The 20,080-nt window shown below is 40.9% G+C and overlaps 1 protein-coding gene across 4 annotated transcripts in view; it reads right to left on the bottom strand.

The window, feature by feature from the left end:
- The window catches only part of RBMS2 (RNA binding motif single stranded interacting protein 2), a 96,455-nt gene that overhangs the window by 59,318 nt on the left and 17,057 nt on the right, over positions 1-20,080 (bottom strand). The window contains exons 2-4 of one of the 4 annotated variants that reach the window (XM_046012831.1): positions 15,508-15,680; positions 15,344-15,408; positions 14,391-14,477 (exon numbers count right to left, since the gene is read on the bottom strand). In XM_046012831.1, the coding sequence (XP_045868787.1) occupies positions 14,391-14,456 (66 nt within the window). In that variant the 5' untranslated portion in view covers positions 14,457-14,477; positions 15,344-15,408; positions 15,508-15,680. Of the gene's footprint in view, positions 1-14,390; positions 14,478-15,343; positions 15,409-15,507; positions 15,756-20,080 lie in introns of those variants that run through there. The other 3 variants (XM_046012833.1, XM_046012832.1, XM_046012834.1) reach the window with 3 other exon arrangements.

The raw sequence follows: 20,080 nt of genomic DNA, 5'->3' as shown, positions 1-20,080 counted from the left end.
TGATTCGGGGCTCCATCCCAGGACCCTGGGATCATGACCTGAGCCGAAGGCAGACTGTTAACGACTGGGCCACCCAGGCCCCCCAAGAATGGGAAATTGTTTAATGGGTACGGACTTTCAGTTCTGCAAGATGAAAAGAATTCTAAAGATTGGTTGCACAACAATGTAATAAATTACTATTACATACTGTACAATTAAAAAATAGTTAAGAGGGGGGCACCTGGGTGGCTCAGTGGGTTAAAGCTTCTGCCTTCGGCTCAGGTCATGATCCCGGGGTCCTGGGATGGAGTCCCGCATTGGGCTCTCTGCTCGGCAGGGAGCCTGCTTCCTCCTCTCTCTCTGCCTGCCTCTCTGCCTACTTGTGAGTTCTGTCAAATAAATAAATAAAATCTTAAAAAAAAAAAAGATAAGAGGGACGCCTGGGTGGCTCAGTTGGCTAAGTGGCTGCCTTTGGCTCAGGTCCTGATCCCAGGGGCCTGGGATCCTTTCTCAGCAGGGAGCCTGCTTCTCTCTCTGCCTCTGTCTGCCACTCTGCCTGCTTGTGCTCTCTCCCTTTGATAAATAAATAAATAAATCTTTTAAAAAAATAGGTAAGATGGTAAATTTTATGTTATATATATTTTACCACAGTCAAAAATAAAAAATATAAAGTGCCTGGGTGGCTCAGTCATTAAACGTCCGCCTTTTGTTCAGGTCCTGATTGGGAAGGAGTCCGGCATAGGGCTTCCTGCTCAGCAGGGAGCCTGCTTCTCCTTATCCCACTTCCCCCTGCTTGTGTTCCCTCTCTCGCTGTTTCTCTCTCTGTCAAATAAAGTCTTAAGAAAAAATAAAAATACAAAATACAAAAATAAGAAAATGAGGGAGAGGTAAGGAAATAAAGACTCTACAGGAACTACTCTTTCAATAAATTTTGTTTTTTTTATTTTTTTTAAATCTCTACACCAAACATGGGGCTTAAACTCACAATCCTGAGATCAAGGGTCACATGCTCTACCTATGGAGCCAGCCAGGTACTCCAAGAAGTTTGATTATGAAAGAGATCAGAGAAATGGGCAGTACTGGCAGGAGACATGGGATCAAAGCAGGGTATGGTTGCTTTTATTTATTTGTTTAAGATGGGAAAAATTATAAACTTGTTTATATGCAGATAGGAATAGGGGCACTTGGCTGGCTCAGTCAGTGGAGCATGCAACTCTTAATCTCAGGGATATAAATTTGAGTCCCACATTGGATGCAGAAATTACTTTAAAATCTTAAAAAAAAAGTTTTTGAACAAACTGAGGGTTGATGGAGGGGAGATGGGTAGGGGATAGCCTAAATGAGTAATGGGTATTAAGGAAGGTACTTGTATTGAGCATTGGGTGTTATATATAAGCGATGAATCACTAAATTCTACTCCTAAATAAAAACTTAGGGGGTGAAGAAGTTTTTTATATGCAGAGAGGAATAGAGAAAATGGAATCATAGTTTCATAGGTAGTTTGTTATAACTGCTAACCTTAACGATCATTTACTGTGTACCAGGTATTAAGTACTAACAGTCCAACACAATATGTATGAGTATTACACTATTAGACATGGGACTCTATGAGAAAGAGAGAAGTCAAGTATAAGTCAAACTTTTTGGCTGAGCACCTGGGAAAATGAAGTTACCATTTACGGAGATAGAGAAGATACTGAAGACAGTTTGGTGGGAAGGTAGAAAACAGGCAGGAACTCCGTTTTAGCCATGTTAAATTTGAAATGTCCAAAAAACATCTAAATGGAGATGTCAAGGGTGACAATAGATATAGGAATTTGGAATACCAAAAGGCAGTCTAGGTCAGAAATACAATTTTAGAGCTCCCATGATATGGGTGATATTTAAAGCTATGAGACTGCATAAAGTTATGAAGGGAGAAGTAAAGAGAGACAAGAAACTCAAGGGGTACCTAGGTGGCTCAGCAGAGTAAGCATCTGACTCTTGATTTCAGCTCAGGTCATGATCTCAGGGTTATATGATCGAGCTCTGTGTCATGACCATGGTGTCTGCTTGAAAGTCTCTCCCTTTGCTCTTCCCTGCCCCTCCTCCTATGGGCACACATGCACCCGCATGCATGCTCTCTCAAAAAAATTAAATTATATATATATATAGTTTTTCTTTAAAGATTTTTTATTTATTTGACACAGAGAGAGCAAGAGAGGGAACACAAGCAGGGGGAGAAGGAGAAGCAGACTTCCCACTGAGCAGGAGCCCGACATGGGGCTCAATCTCAGCATTCTGGAATCACGACCCAAGCCGAAGGCAGACACGTAATGACTGAGCCACCCAGGCACCTCTAAATTAATTTTTTTACAAGAGTTTATTTATTCATTTGACAGAGATCACAAGTAGGCAGAGAGGCAGGCAGAGAGGGTGGAAGGAAGAAGGCTCCCCACTGAGCAGAGAGTCCAAAGTGGGGCTCGATCCCAGGACCCTGAGACCACGACCCAAGCCAAAGGCACAGGCCCTAACCCACTGAGCCACCTAGGCGCCCCTCTAAATTAAATTTTTTTTAAAGACTTTATTTATTTGACAGAGAGAGATCACAAGGAGGCAGAGAGAGAGGGGGGGAGGCAGGCTCCCTCCTGAGCAGAGAGCCCAATGCAGGGCTCGATATCCCAGGACCCTGGGATCATGACCTGAGCCGAAGGCAGAGGATTTAACCCACTGAGCCACCCAGGCGCCCCAGGTCCTATATATTTTACTAGCCCAATGCTCACTTCCTGGTCAAAATGCCAAAGGACTGAGGATATTATTCCTTTTTTTTTTTTTTTTTAAGATTTTATTTATTTATTTGATAGACAGAGATCACAAGCAGGCAGAGAGGCAGGCAGAGAGAGAGGAGAAAGCAGGCTCCCCGTGGAGCAGAGAGCCCGATGTGGGACTCGATCCCAGGATCCTGGGATCACGACCTGAACCGAAGGCAGAGGCTTGACCCACTGAGCCACCCAGGCGCCCCTAAATTAAATTTTAAAAAGAAGAAAAGAAAAGAAATTGAAGGACTGAATCCTGGGGAACTGCAAGATTTAAAGAGGAACAAGCAAAGGAGTTTTTTTGTTGTTTTTTTTTTTTTAAGATTTTATTTATTTATTTGACAGAGAGAAACACAGCGAGAGAGGGAATACAAGCAGGGGGAGTGAGAGAGGGAGAAGCAGGCTTCCCGCTATGCAGGGAGCCTGATACGGGGCTCGATCCCATGACGCTGGGATCATGACCTGAGCCGAAGGCAGAGGCTTAACCCACTGAGCCACCCAGGTGCCCCTTGTTTGTTTTTTTTTAAAGATTTTATTTATTTATTTGACAGACAGAGATCACAAGTAGGCAGAGAGGAAGGCAGAGAGAGAAGGAAGCACGCTCCCTGCTGAGCAGAGAGCCTGATGTGGGGCTTGATCCCAGGACTCTGGGATCATTACCTGAGCCGAAGGCAGAGGCTTTAACCCACTGAGCCACCCAGGCGCCCAAGCAAAGGAGTTTTAAGAGGAGAGGCCAGGCATAGTAGAGGGACAAGAGAATGTGGTGTTCTTTAAAACAAATGAAGAAAGTGTTTCGAGGAATAGTGTGATCAATTGTATCAAGTGTTTTGACAACAGATTAAATAAGATGAGGATATGAACTGACCATTCAAGAACATGAAAGTCACTGCAGACCTTTCTAAGAGCAATTCTGGTGGGGTGGTGGGAGTAAAAGCCTAATTAGATTAGGTTTAAGAGAAATGAACAAGTAGAGAGGATGTGAATACACAGTAAATTTTATACAATGCAGAGAGGAAGAAATCTGGTACACTTGTTGGAAAGCAATTTAGCATTACCTCTTTAAGGTGAATATTCACATACCTTATGACTCAGCAATCCAACTAAGTACAAACACAAGAGAAATTCTTACACCAATGTACTACAAATATGAGAATGATCAGTGCAGCCATGTTAGTAATAGGAAACACAAATCTGGAAACAATCCAAAAATCACTGGCAGGAAGATGGATAAATTATGGTTTATTCACAAAATGAAATACCATACAGCATTGAAAAATGAATAAATCATAGCTGTATAGAACATGGATCATGAAAATGTAACACAGAATGGGGGGGAGGAAGGCCAGAAGACCATGTATTGCAATAAGGCAGTATGGTAGTGGTTGAGAACATAGACTAGGAGCCAGACTCTCTGAGTTCAACTCCTAACTGGGCCATTCACTAGTAATGTGATTATTAAACTCTCTATACTTCATTTTTCTCTAATCTGTATAAATAGGAATCATCTATAAATAGGGATGATGATGATGAAATTGTTATAAGGATTAAATGAGACAACATGTATATATTGTACAACCACATACATAAAGCACTTAGGAGAATGTAAACAAGCAGATTAACATGATTTTTAACTGTGTTTTTTAAAAAAAAATTTTTTTAAGATTTTATTCATTTATTTGAGAGAGAATGAGTGAGAGACAGCATGAAACAGGAGAAGGTCAGAGGGAGAAGCAGACTCCCCAAGGAGCTGGGAGCCCGATGTGGGACTCCATCCTGGAAGTCCTGGATCATGACCTGAGCAGAAGGCAGTCGCTCAACCAACTGAGCCACCCAGGTGCCCTTTAACTGTGTTTTTAAAAAGCAACAGAATGATAAATATAAAATTTAGGAGAGTGGTTACCTCTAGAGGGGAGGTAGGGAAAAGAACAGGGAGAAACTCGTAAGTATATGCAATTTATAGGAAATTATTTTATTTCTTAAGTTGAAAGGTGGACTTACAGGAAGAGGTGAACTTCCTCTTATGCATTATAATTGCACATAATCTTTTGCATTATCAAGTAATATATTAAAGATAATAAAAGAGGGGCTCCTGGGTGGCTCAGTTGGTTAAGTGTCGGCCTTCGGCTCAGGTCATGATCCAAGGGTATTGGGATCTTGCCTTTAACTTCTCCCTCTCCCTTTTCCAGCCACCCCCTCCCCCATTGTGCGCGTGCGCGCTCTCTCTCTCTCTCTCTCTCTCTCCCTTTCTGTCAAATAAATAAATAGAATCTTTTAAATAAATAGAATCTTTTAAATAAATAAATAATGGGGCTCCTGGGTGGCTTAGTGGGTTGAGCCTCTGCCTTCCGCTCAGGTCATGATGCCAGAGTCTTGAGATCGAGCCCCGCATCCGACTCTGCTCGGCAGGGAGACTGCTTCCCCCTTTCTCTCTGCCTGCTGCTCTGCCTACTTGTGATCTCTGTCAAATATATAAAATCTTAATAAATAAATAAATAAGGAAATAAATAATAATAAAAGAAAAATACAAGGAAATAAATGAGAGAAAGTATATACAATTCTTGAATAAACAACTCTTTCAAGATATTTTACTATAAAGGGAAGAAGAGAAATGGGACAGCAGCTGGAGGAAGAAATGGCATCAAGAAAAAAGGCTTTTTTTTGATAAAAGAAATAACAGTCGGGGCTGTTCAAGTCAGTAGAACATGTAACTCTTAATCTTGAGGTCATGTTCAAGCCCCATGTTAGGCGTAGGGCTTACTTTAAAAATAGAAAGAAAAGAAAATAGTCCATTTACACATGCTGATGCATGATTATAAATATTATCAAATATTACTGGTTTTCAAAATAACCAATAAAGTATACCTGTACTTCAAGATGAAGAACTCAAGGTCACAGAGCCTAAGAAAGTTGCAACTAGCCACACAGCTAATAATTGACAAAAGTCACAATTAAATTCAGGTCTAACTCCTTATTTCACGTTTTGTATAGAATATACAATGATGCCTTCCTTCATTTAACCTTAATTTAATGCCTAACATCAGCTTAATTACATTTATTAGAATACATACTTTTCAGTATCCACTAGGTACGGTTAAGGAGCTGTTATCAGGTGTTTTGGAGGATAACAAACTGAATGCCACTGTCTCTACCTTTACAGAGTTTATATTCCAATGAAAATAAGACAATCACCTGATTCCAAAACAAAGCAAAATTATATAAACATCCATATATGAAATACAAAATATTATAAAGACTCAGAAAAAGTCTTCTTGAGGGTTGGGAGGTAGAGGAATTAGAAGCTTGATAGAGGTAACGTTTCAGCTGAACTTGAGGGTTAGATAGGATCTCCCAAGAGGGTTTTAACTGTGAGCTACTAAACAGCTACAATCGTGCTTTAGCCGCCCCCCACAGCTGTTTAATGAATGTGGGTGCAGGGAACAAACAGAAAGTCCATTCCAAAAGGAAGGGATGGTAACAACCACAAAGGATCAGAGAGGCTGAATTCTTGAGGCACAACAAAAACAAAAGGATCAGAGAGAAGGAGGACAAGAATAGGAACATATATATTTGGAAAATAAGTATCAAGTAACTCACCATGATTCTTTTTACATTTTGGCTCCCATGTCTCCCATCGTTAAGAAAATTCTCTCAATATCACCCCATCCTCTTTCTGCCTTTCTCTCACTTCTCTGTTCCCCATCTTTTTAAAATAACAATCTTATTGATATATATAATTTACATACCACATAATTAACCCACTTAAAGTATAAATTCAGTGGCATTTAGATCACTGTTTCACAGCCATTATCACAATTAATTTTAGAACATTACCCAAAAGAAACCCAGTACCCATTACAAGTCACTCCCCATTTTCCTCCAACCATCCCCTTCTCCCCCAGACCTAGGCAACCACTAATTTGCTATCTCCATAGATTTGCCTATTCCAGATATTTTTTTTTTAAGATTATTTATTTATTTGACAGACAGAGATCACAAGTAGGCAGAGAGGCAGGCAGAGAGAGGGAGGGGGAAGCAGGCTCCCCGCTGAGCAGAGAGCCTGATGCGGGGCTCAATCCCAGGACCCTGAAATCATGACTGAGCCGAAGACAGAGGCTTAACCCACTGAGCCACCCAGGCACCCCTATTCCGAACATTTCATAGAAATGGAAGCATAAAATATGTGGGCTTCATGAGGGGCATCTTTGACCTAACATAATGTTTTTCAAGGTTCATCCATTTTGTAGAATGTATCAGTATTCTATTCCATCTTATTGATGAATAAAATTCCAAAACTTCCATTATATGGGTACATACATTTTATTTATTCATTTTTCAGTTGGTGGGTATCTGGGATGTTTCCACTTATTTGCTATTATTCCACTATAATGTTGCTATAAACACAGGTGCACAGGTTTTTGTGTGGGCATGTTTTAATTCCTCTTGGGTATACACCCAAGACTGTTTTTAACCTTTTTTTCAAAATTTTTTTATTTACTTGAGAAAAAGAGAATAAGAGGAGGAAGAGGAACAGGGGAATAAGCAGACTCCCCACTGAGTCAGGAGCCGGAGGCAGGGCTGGATCCCAGAACCCCGCTCCCAGACCATGACCTGAGCTGAAGTCAGAAGCCGAACCCAGGCGCCCTGACTGGTTTAACCTTTTAAGAATAGCCAAACTGTTTTCCAAAGCAGTCGCACCATTTTCCATTCCCACAGTGTATGAAGCATCCAATTACTCCATGTTATTATGTGTCTTTTTGATCACAGGCAACCTAGTGGATGTGAAGTGGTATTTCACTGTGGTTTTTGATTTGCATTTCCTTGATGGCTAATGATGCTGAGCAACTTTTTCATGGCTATTTTGTAGATCCTCTTTGAAGAAATACTTATTCATATCTTTTGCCCATTTCTTAATTGGGTTCTGCTCTCCATCTTACCATTCTTAAAAGATCAGTCTTTACACACCATGTGTACTCCATTACCTTCTTACAATCATCAACGCACTACAACCTCACTTCTGCTCCCCACTCTGAAATTGCTTGTCAGAAGTGCCAACCACCTCGGCAGTGACAAAAATCAATGGGTACTGGGGTGCCTGGGTGGCTCAGTCGGTTGAGCATCTGACTCTTGATTTCGGCCCAAGTCATGATCTCGGGGTCATGGGATCAAGCCCCAAATAGGCCTTATGTTCAGCAGGGAGTCTATTGGAGATTCTTTCTTTCTTCTCCTTCTGCCCCTTCCCCCACACACTCTCTCTCTCTTTCATAAATAAATCTTTAAACAAATAAAATTAAGGGGCGCCTGGGTGGCTCAGTGGATTAAGCCGCTGCCTTCGGCTCGGGTCATGGTCTCGGGGTCCTGGGATCGAGCCCTGCATCGGGCTCTCTCCTCCGCGGCAAGCCTGCTTCCTCCTCTCTATCTGCCTGCCTCTCTGCCTGCTTGTGATCTCTCTCTCTGTCAAATAAATAAATAAAATCTTTAAAAAATAAAAAAAATAAAAAAATAAAAAATAAAATTAAGGGCGCCTGGGTGGCTCAGTGGGTTAAGCCTCTGCCTTTGGCTCAGGTCATGATCTCCGGGTCCTGGGATCGAGTTCCAAGTCGGGCTCTCTGCTCTGCAGGGAGTCTGCTTCCCTCTCCCTCAGCCTGCCTCTCTGCCTACTTGTGATCTCTCTCTCTGTCAAATAAATAAAATCTTTAAAAAAAAATTAAGAAAATTAAAAAAAAAAATCAATGACTACTCTTCAGTCCTCATCTTCCAGAATAAAACTCTGTGGTCTGTACATCCACATTATAATTCCATCTGACCTCTTAATCTATACTTTATGTCATCCTGTTTCTTGTCTATATCCTTCTGTCTTACAGTATATTTTCTTATGGAATTAGAAATGTAAACCAGTAATCCAAGGGTATATCCAGAGAATTGCAGGTAAAAACAACTGCGTAAAGCGGAGTGAAGGTAATGGAATCAAGGGTGGTGGGTAGGTGGGGAAGATAAGGAAAGGCTGGATAGGAGCACCTGGGTGGCTCAGTTGGTTAAGTTCGACTCTCAATCTCAACTCAGGTCTTGATCTCAGGGTGGTGAGTTCAAGACCTGCAATGAGCTCCACACTGGGCATGGAGCCTACTTAAAAAAAATTGAAAATAGGGGTGCCTGGGTGGCTCAGTGAGTTAAAACCTCTGCCTTCAGCTCAGGTCATGATCTCAGGGTCCTGGAATCCAGCCCGGCATCGCATAGGGCTCTCTGCTCGGCGGGGAGCCTGCTTCCTTCTCTCTCTGCCTGTGTCTCTGCCTACTTGTGATCTCTGTCTGTCAAATAAATAAATAAAATCTTTAAAAAATAAAAAAGGAATTAACTATTAAACTATTAAAAAATTGAAAATAAAAATTAAGGGGCACTAGGTGGCTCAGTCAGTTAAACACCTATCTGCCTTTGTCTCAGGTCATGATCTAGAGTCCTGGGATTGGGCCCGGTATCACATCCAGCTCCCAACTAGTGGGGAACTTGCTTCTCCCTCTCCCTCTGCCTGCCACTCACCTGCTTGTGCGCGCGCTCTCTCTCTCTCTGTGAAATAAATAAAATCTTTTAAAAAATAAAAATAAATATTTTTTAAATTAAAAAAAAGGTTGGATAAATAGTGAGTATTGGGCTAGGATTTCGGCTTTGTTTAGCAGATAATATATAGCCATTAAAGGTTTTTATACAAGAAATGATCAGTACTAGACTGACTGCTGGGATGCTGGAAGACAGTCATGGCAGCAAATATAAAGTTACTGGGTAGAGGCGGGAGGAGGGGTTACTAGTTGCCTCAGTCAATTAAGGGACCAACTTCTGTTTTGGGCTCAGGTCGTGATCTCAGGATATGGAGATCCAGCCCCAGGGCAGGCTCCCTGCAAAGCACAGCTAGGCTTGTTCCTCTCCCTCTGCTCCTGCCCCTGCTCTCGAGTGTTTGCTCCTCACTCACTTTCATAAATAAACAAAAAGTCTTAAAAAAAAATCCTTTAAAGTTATCTGGGGGTCAGGGGCAAGGCTGGGAGAACCAGGAGGCAAGGAGATCATGTGGGATACCTATTATAGTACTAAAGATAAAGATTTTATTTATTTATTTGACAGAGAGAGATCACAAGTAGGCAGAGAGGCAAGCAGAGAGAGTGAGAGGGAAGCAGGCTCCCCGCCGAGCAGAGAGCCCGATGCGGGACTCGATCCCAGGACCCTGAGATCATGACCTGAGCCGAAGGCAGTGGCCTAAACCAAATTAGTCTGGTAGGTCTCAAAAGGTAGGAAGGCTCAAAGGAAAGATGTTACCACTAAACTTTAACCAACTGCGTCAACTTTATTATGGACAACAAAATAGCTGTCCCCAGTCAAGAGATGTTAAACCTAAAAGGCCTTAGTCCTCAGTTTTAATAAAGTTTGATTTGATGGAAACTAGCTAAAAGTGTAGTACACACAGAAAAATCATCCTTCCCTGTTATAAGTATAAAAGCTTATAGCATTGCTTCCCACTTTCTTCTCTCCTAAGTAAATACTAAAAACTTTCAGGTAACTCCTGCTTCTCAGAGTGAAGATCTGACAGTGCCCACCAGTTAGTTCCACTCCCATCCATCACTGCTTCCAACCCACTCCCCCTACTGCTCTTCAGTCTGTTAAGAGCAAGAGGAAATAGAAATTTACGCAAAATAGGTTAGGCAAGGCAAATTATCCCAAGTTAAACACAATCTCTTTTCTTTTTTTTCCACAGGAAATAGTTGTTGATGCTCTGAGGAGTTAAATTATAATAACACATGCCAGGAAGATGATGTCAGGGAAGGCGTGGTTAGACCCTTTACAAGTCTGAGATTCCTTCAGTTCCAAACATTTCCTCTTTCAATCTCACCTACACTCAAGTCTCTCTACCAAGGCAACTCTTTTAAACACTGAAGTGCTGAGACCCTAGAACTCTGATTCTTTTACTTTTCAATTTTTAAAAAATAAACCAAAGAGTAATTGAAGGCCATTTAAACAGATGTTTTAAAAACATGCACTACATTATGTTTCAGAATCAGTCTTTGAAATCCACATTCCCCCTTTCTGTGACTATTTTAATTCCAAGAAAAGAATGGATATTCAACACTATATCTTGAGAAAGAATCTGCCTTTATTAGGAATTATATATTCGTTGGTTGTATTCCTGCATTTACCACAATCAAAAACAGTAAGAAAACTATGTCATGGACTCCTCAGGTAACAACTTCACTGACAAGTGAAGTATACAAATATGCTTCCAAATAAAACAATCCTACTTTTCAAAGTCAAGTAAATAAAATTAACACTTTCAAAAAAGTCACAACACTGGTATACAAATAGTTCTTCTGAGCTCCCTGGCAATTATTTCTACTCCACAAACTAGAAGTGATGACTACGATAAATTATGATGTAAAAATCCTCCTTCAAGAAAGCAGATCTCAGGGGTGCCTGGGTGGCTCAGTGGGTTAAAGCCTCTGCCTTTGGCTCAGGTCGTGATCCCAGGGTCCTGGGATCAAGCCCCATGTCGGGCTCTCTGCTCGACGGGGAGCCTGCTTCCTCCTCTCTCTCTGCCTATCTCTCTGCCTACTTGTGATCTCTGTCAAATAAATAAATAAAATTTAAAAAAAAAAGCAGATCTCTACAAATCTATTATACCTAGATTTTTGTATTACATAATGACAGAAAATTAAGGCAGATATTGAGAATTTGTATTTTTTAAAAGTTTAAATTTTGATTGTTCTTTCAATGTTTTAAACATTTTGGACAGGTCAAAGAACTTCATCGCATAGACTTGATCTACTTGAGAAACTGAGTTCTTAATATAAATGACAAGCCAACATCAACATTAAAACTTAACCTTGTCATAGAAAAGTCTGGTAGGATATATACACCAAATTTTCCATGAGGGGTAGAATTTGAGTAAGGACCTTTAGGAAAAGAAAGGAAGACTTAACTTTTTATTTTATATACCTCTTTATGCTTACATTTTTTTAGTGGGCGTGTCTTAAATTTATTACTAAAAACAAAAGTTATTTAAAAATGTAACCTTGGTTGGGGCACCTGGGTGGCTCGGTGGGTTAAGTCTATGCTGTCAGCTCAGGTCATGATCTCAGGGTCCTGGGATCGAGTCCCACATCGCAGGGAGCCTGCTTCCTCCTCTCTCTCTACCTGCCTCTCTGCCTACTTGTGATCTGTCTGTCAAATAAATAAATGAAATCTTTAAAAAAAAAATGTATGGGGGTACATTTGGGTACCAAATTTGGGTACTTGGGGGTACCTGGGTGGCACAGCTGGTTAGCAGCTGACTCTTAGTTTTGGCTCAGGTCTTGATCTCAGGATCCTGGGATCAAGCCCGGCAATGGGCTCCATACTCAGGGCAAAGTCTGCTTGAGACTTTTTCTCCCTCTCGCTCTGTTCCTCTGCCCTCCACAAACGTGCACACCCACACGTTTGCCTCTCTCTCAAGTATAAAATCTTTTAAAAGAGTGTGAAAAAGTAACCTTGAATGTAAAAATTTACAAATTGCATGAACAAATCCATCTAAACACTCTTCCTAAAAGGGAAACAAACACATTAAGTACTACATGTCAACACAAACACAGAGCAATGTAGTAATGCTTTAAATATACCCAATATTCACCAACCTGTATGTACACATGAGTACACACATGAGTACACACACGAGTACACACAGCCACAAAGTGAGATCGTCATAACACTGACCTGTAAAAACCCACATGATTCTTGATTGCTTCTCAAACCTTACAAGTTATCAGAAGTGATATGAGATTTGAATCCTAGTCCACAATTATACTTCTTTGTCCCCTAAGGTATCCCAGATTTAGAAGCTGGTTAAATGCTTCCTACACTACCAGATGGAAAGGGAGTAAAGACAGGTAAGAGAAGATTTTAGATAGCACTGAATACGTGAAGCCCTTAAGAGGAAAAAAAACTAACTTCTAGAATTTATTTTTACTTTATTTTAATGGGTCTGGGTAACCTGAGAGACTTGGAGAAAAAAAATTGAGGAAAGTTTCATATAGTACTATATAAATTTTGAAAAGAATAAAAACAACTAAAATATCTGGTCACCTAGTACCCGGGTGGCTCAGTTGATTAAATGTCTGCCTTCGGCTTGGGTCATGATCTCAGGGTCCTAGAATGGAGCCCCACGTCAAGCACCACATCGACCACCAATCCCTCTCCCTCAGCGCACCCCCCTTCGTGTGCTCTTTATCTAAAATAAATAAAACCTTGAAAATATATTCTTCTATCAAATTATATATTCATATATGTATGTGTATTATTTTTTTTAAGATTTTATTTATTTATTTGACAGACAGAGACCACAAGTAGGCAGAGAGGCAGGCAGAGAGAGAGGGAAGCAGGCTCCCGCTGAGCGGAGAGCCCAATGTGGGGCTCGATCCCAGGACCCTGGGATCATGACCTGAGCCGAAGGCAGAGGCTTTAACCCACTGAGCCACCCAGGCGCCCCGTATGTGTATTATTGATAACTAACAATCATATATGGACCTATATTTCGTAAGGATATAAACAGAATGAATACCATTACAAATTGATACAAGTGTTTTGGGTCTAAATATTTACCCACTGCCTTGATCAGACACTAGGTTTAAATTACCTAAAACAATATCTTTAGATATATGACAAAGCACCAGGAATCTTTCCCAAACCCTCCAATACTCCATCAGATGGGTAAAAGATCCCTACACATCCATGGCATCTTTTTTCTTCAAAGAACAGCTACATAACAGGAGAGAGGGTAAAGGGTCTTTCTCCTACACCATGAAGTTCCTCCTAATCACCACTGTGTGCCCTGAAATGGCAAGAAACTGCCAAGGATATTCTCTGTTGAATGTGGGCATGACTGTCCACCTCTTGTTAGACTGCCCATGCTTCCAAGCATACCACAATTCTCTGGCAACAGCCAGGTTAATCACAAAGACTCTGAGGATCCCCTGCTGGGCCTGGCCATCACCAGAGGTCCAAGCACCAGCTCAGCAGCAGAACCGAAAGAATCAGAGACTGCTGCCTTAATTCCAAGGTGTGTTCTCTCTTAGGACTCCTTCCCTCAGGGCTGGGTGGGACAGGGTCTCTAGCTAGTCTAGAAGAGTATACCCAGTTCTTGAAGAAGCTGTCGTGATTTCACAGACTCTATATTTCAGCTATCTGATAACGCTGGTGAAGTGGGTAGAAAGGAAGGGGGGGGGGGCGTAGAAACAGTTCATCAAAAAGATAAAAATAACCTTGGAGGGAGTGGGCAGGAGACCAGGGTTTGAGATGACATATTATCCCAGTGGAGATTGGCTATATTAGCAGGAAGTCAAACTAACTTCATTTCACAAAGATACAAACTTACAAGCTTGATTTGTTTTTAACTCCCCTGCCTTCTCAGGCTCACAGGCAGGGACTATAAACTGCTGGAACTTCAAAACCAGGTGAGAAAAGATGCCGAAAGAAGTGGTAGAAAGGGAGAGGCACTGAGTAGAGAGAGGAATTCGGATCCCCTCTAACTAGGAATGTTAAAGCCAAGGGCACTCCCGGATCCCCAGGAAAGGAAGTCGCTGGATTCCAAAAAGCACTTTTCCCTACCTTCTTGTTGTTCTTGTTATAGCCAAAAGTCGAAATCCCAGGCCTGGAAGTCACTGATAGCAGCATTTTCTCTTTAATATAAGGGAGCTGAGGGAGAGAAGAGGGAGAGGGAAAGGGAGGGGGAAGAGAGGGGGAAAGAGAAAATGAGAGGGAAAAGGGAGGGGGAGGAGAAAGGGGGAGAAAAGGAGCAAGAGGGAGAGGGATGGGGGGGCGGGTAGAGAATGAGCTAGGGCTGCTTGTTTACGTCACTGAGAGAAGTTAACCAAGAGTCTGAATGAGGCACTTCCACTGGGTCCTAATGCCCCAGATGTTATTTTATTTTTCACAGTCTTGGTAGTTAAAGCAAAAAGAAAAGTTCTTAGGTCTACTTGTTTCAACTCCATCCCTTTTCCAATAAGAACAGGTTCTGATTCCCCCCCAAAAGACACTGAGGATTTTTTTTTTTTTTTTTTTGCCTTAGAGCTATAAGATTTAGAAGCTTGATTTTTAAACGGACCACTGGGACACACTGCCTCAGAGAACACGTGAGGACAACTATACTGAGAACAAATATGTGAGATGAGCTCAGGACTTTTCCCACACTTTATACTTAGTGATCTTCATGCAGGAAAAAGAACAAACAGAAGAGAGGGCCAAAGAGCAGAGACAGAGTATGGGAAGTAACTAGTTTCAGATCTTTGGATAGTTCTATTCCTCATTCCTCTTGGGTCATGCTGTTGGGCTAATGCCTCTCACTCCTTTTCATGATTCCATACTTGAGAAGGAAATATCAAACTGGACTATGTCATGAAATTTGGTGTCTGGTGGTTTCTTTTCTTTCCCCCCAGCTTTACCAGATAAAACTGCCTACCTAGCAGTTTCTTCAACAACTATAAACTATCTTGTTTGACTCTTTATCCCACCATTTTCTGTCATCAAGGTGCATGAAGCTCAAACAATTAAGAGTTACTCACCAAACGTGGAATTTATGCCCAAACTGAAGTTCGGAGTTGGAATGTTTGCTTTAAGTGTCTCTGAGCTGTAGGAAAAAATTACTTTTAAAAGCATATGCTTCACAGAGAAGAAAATACAAAGTTCCTAGGGAAGAAGAATCTAACACAGCTGAGACAACACTCACCTCAAACAGTTTCAAAGTGATGGCTTGTAGAAGTAGCCTTAATAAGAAACTTGTAGGAAACCAAAAATTCAAGAATGATACCCAGTAATTCCTACCAATCCAAATGAAACAGGGATGTAAAATCAAAGCCTTCAAATCCCTTCTTCAGGTCACCTTGTGCCATCATAGATGTTCTGTCAAAACACAAATTAACCTTGTCTTCAGGGTTGTTGCCACAATAAACTTTAAGCCCAAACCCTCCCTTAAATGAAGCACTCTTCTCCCTTGTAGTTTTCAGGCCACCTTTTTGCTAGGATAATGCGACAGACAGGACTAACAATCAGCAGAGTAAATACTCACATACCACACACCGCCCCCAATCTCTAACTTTCATTTCCAACAGGACAGGAAGTGCCTGCTCAGCTCAAGGGACACAGGAAGGGTGGGAACAGCCTCAATGTGGGAACTACAACGGAGAGACTGGAAGAACAGTGGCCAAATGCAATAAATAAATTACTAAAGGCATCTCTCAGTGCTACCGTCTTTTTTTAAAGTCTCTTTTCTGCCCTCAGAGATTCTCATTCATTATATGCCAAAATATCCTTGCCAGTTAGACCCTTGGTTGATTTCTTCTCCCTTAGTCCAACAATGTGGTACAAAAACCTTGATCTCTAACACCTGATTTAAAATGGAATTTATAAAGCCAGTCAACCTATTTTAATTTTTAAAAAAATTCTAACATTCTCAATGTGTTTTGTTCTCTTCCTTTATTCCTTAATGCTCAATGATATTTTAGAATTTAAAATAGGGTCCCCTGGGTGACACAGTCGGTTAAGCACCTGACTCTTGGTTTTGGCTCAGGTCATATCAGGGTCATGGCCCAACCCCCCCCACCCCCAACTTGGGCTCTGAGTATGGAGTCTGCTTGAGATTCTCTCTCCCTCTTCCTCTGCCTCTGCCACTGAAGCTTTCTAACTCTCAAATAAAATAAATAAATCTTTAAAAAAATAAAATCTAAAATAGTTAAACCCATGAGTCTAAGAGAGACACAGCCCATAAGTTCAAATGCTGGCACCATCGTTATTACTTATGTGACTTTATATCAAGGTACTTAACATCCCTAAATCACTCATTTGCAAAATGGAGATAATACCTACTTCATTAGTCTTTGGAATCAAATTTAAGTTCTAGTTCAGTTCTGTCAAAAATTAGTGACACAGAAAATCACCTCACATGTCTGAATCTTTTCTCACCTATAAAACAGGATAAATAAAGAGTATCTCTTTCCTAAAACTGTAGTGAAATAAGACAATACATATAAAGCCCTGAGGAAAGGGTGCCTGGGTGGCTCAGTAGGTTAAAGCCTCTGCCTTCAGCTCAGGTCATGATCTCAGGGTCCTGGGATTGAGCCCTGCATCTGGCTCTCAGCTCAGAAGGGAGCCTGCTTCCCCCTCTCTCTGCCTGCCTCTCTGCCTACATGTGATTTCTCTCTCTGTCAAATAAATAAATAAAATCTTAAAAAAAAAACACACACACAAACAAATAAAAAAGAAATTTTAGGAATCATCCATCCAATTTTTTTCTTTCTCTGTATTGTATAAGCTAACAATCTGATCATTCAGAAATTCCTAACTTTGATCTGGAAATTGGTAGAACATCTCTTATCCCTACAAAAAAATGGTTCTGTATTATCTGTCTTCCAGGGCCACAGAAGTAAAAATGACCTAGGTTTATGAACTGATGCTAAAGGTTAATTATGTCAAATGGCACTAACAAGACTGTAAACTACATCCTTTACTCTGGTAAGTATTTTTTTAAAGAAGGTTACGTAATATTGTGGAAGTGATAGAGAATGTAATAATAGAGTTCCATGGTTAGACTCCGGAGACACAGGAGAGGAGGAAGAATGCATTTTTCAGTGTGTTTCACACCCATACCCACCTGCTTTGCCCATAATATGGCCCACATTTTTCTTTTTTTTTTTTTTTTAAAGATTTTATTTATTTATTTGACAGCGAGAGAGAGATCACAAGTAGGCAGAGGGAGAGAGAGAGGGAAGCAGGCTCCCCGCCGAGCAGAGATCCCGATATGGGACTCGATCCCAGGACTCTGAGATCATGACCTGAGCCGAAGGCAGCGGCTTAACCCACTGAGCCACCCAGGCGCCCATGGCCCACATTTTTCAAGATCTACTCAATGTCTCTCCAATTCTTGATTCTCATGGGCCCAGCACTCAAGAGTTGTTCTGAGGGGAAAAAGTAAAATGGGAGTTCTTAGAGATTTGTCTTGGAAAGAGACATTTGCACGTCTGATTCAATATAGCCTTATTTTTTATTTCTCCAGAAAAACAACACTTTAAAATAAGTGTCTCAAGTAAAGGATATAGGGCTAGATCCACTGTGATTCGTATACTGAAAGATGTTTGCATGCAACTATCAAGCCCTCCACCTCAGGGTAGAGAACTCAAAAGAACCTATCACCTGCAGATGTGCTAGGCCCTGTAGAAAGACATTCACCTGGAGCCAGGGTGATGGAGAACATGCATATGAAAGCAGTGAGACAGGGACTGTTTGCTACCAAAACTCTGAGTTTGGTTCAGAAACCTGAACAAGGTATATTAGGGCCAAGTATGCTCACCCCCACCCCACCTTGCTGTTAGTAGTGTCCTGTGGATTATCTTTCCTCCCATTGATTAACTTATGTGCTCAAAGACTAGAAAATGGAAAAATGCCTAAAAGTTTAATTTATTTCATGGTAAAAAGATGAGGTAATACCTCAGGAAGTAAAAAAAAAAAGAGTTATTTAACACATCACCTTCCCTTTTTTTTTTTTTTAAGATTTTATTTATTTATTTGACAGAGAGAGACACTGTAAGAGAGGGAAAACAAGCAGAGTGGGAGAGAAGGAAGCAGGGTTCTGGCCGAGCAGGAAGCCCAATGTGAGGCTTGAGGCTCAATCCCAGGACCTTAGGACCATGACCCCAAGGCAGACGCTTAATGACTAAGCCCCAGACACACCAACACAACAGCTGTCTTAAGAAGGAAAACTTAAGGGGCACCTGGGTGGCTCAGTGGGTTAAGCCTCTGCCTTTGGCTCAGGTCATGATCTCAGGGTCCTGGGATTGAGCCCCACATTGGGTGCTTCCCTCTCTCTCTCTGCCTGCCTCTCTGCCTACTTGTGATCTCTCTCTCTCTTTCTGTCAATTAATTAAATAAATAAAATCTTTTTAAAAAAGGAAAACTTAAGGAGCTGCATCAAACAACAAAGAAAAGTTTACTCCACCCCTTTCTGACAGAGAATGGAATGACAAAATTGCTTTTAAACTAGAAATTGGGGAAGTCTGGCTTCTTAACTCCTTGAGTCAGTCCACTGGAAAACAGGGAAAAAGACAACTTTGAAGAATTATTTACTCCAGATTCAATATCAGTGCTTATAGTACATTCTCCTCTCCTACAGCAACAGGTAGTTTTGGCCAAAAATTACTATAGGGAATATCCTACCAAAATTTTCAAGTAGACTTTTCCTTTGCCAGACACTAAATAAATACAGGAGTCAAATCATCTAGAATCACTGGGCCAGAAAATTAGCATAATATAGAAAGAATAGACTAGACTGGATTCTATGTATACCCAGAATGAACTACATTGGTTACATAGTAATATTATATCCTCTAAATGCGTATTTCCTTTGCACCTGACACATTAATCTTACTCGGCCTCAGCTATCCTTAAAATAAATAACTCAGATGATTCCCACAACTGAATTCAACAATTAGGCTGAACAAATGAAATGGTTGTTTCTTTAGGTCAAATATGAATGTCTTCAAATAGATCAATATTGGCAATTTCATATAGTTAAATCTAACACCGCAAAAAGTGTGAAACTGTGAGGAAGATACAGAGTCAGAATACTAATTAACTGCATAGTTCCTTTCCTTTCTCCTCTCTCATTTTCAGAGAAAAAACAAACAAACAAACAAACAAACCTAGAGGGATGCCAGAGAGGCTCAGTTGAGAGTCTGACTCTTGATTTCAGTTTAGGTCATAATCTCGGGGTCCTGAGATTGAGCCCCAAAACAGGCTCGATGCTCATCATGGAGTCTGCTTGCCCTCCCCCTCTGCTGCTCCCCCCTGCTCTCTTTCCTCCCTCTCAAATAAATAAAATCTTAAAAAAAAAAAAATCTATTACAAAGTCAAAAGTAAAAAAGGAATAATCCTATGGTTCCAGAGGTGAAAGTTCAACTATTCTCCTCAAACCAGCTCTTTATGTCAAGTAGCATGAACAATATTTTGGCCTATTATTAAATTGCATAATGGACAATATTTCTAGGAATACACTTATAATGGAAACAAGATTTGTAGAAAATTACAGCTGTAGAAAATTACAGACACACGAAAAGATGCTCAATATCACTAATCATTAGGAAAATGTAAATCAAAATCACACTGAGATATCACCTTATAACTGTCAGAATGGCTAAAATAAAAAACTCAAGGAGTAAGTGTTGATGAGGATGTGGAGAAACAGGAACCCTCGCGTACTGTTGGTGGTAATGCAAACTGGTATAGCCACTGTGAAAGAGTATGGATGTTAC

This window comes from Meles meles, chromosome 7 (assembly GCF_922984935.1).
Source record: "Meles meles chromosome 7, mMelMel3.1 paternal haplotype, whole genome shotgun sequence".
NCBI classification, from domain to species: domain Eukaryota; kingdom Metazoa; phylum Chordata; class Mammalia; order Carnivora; family Mustelidae; genus Meles; species Meles meles.
This window is presented reverse-complemented; position numbering and strand designations above follow the sequence as displayed.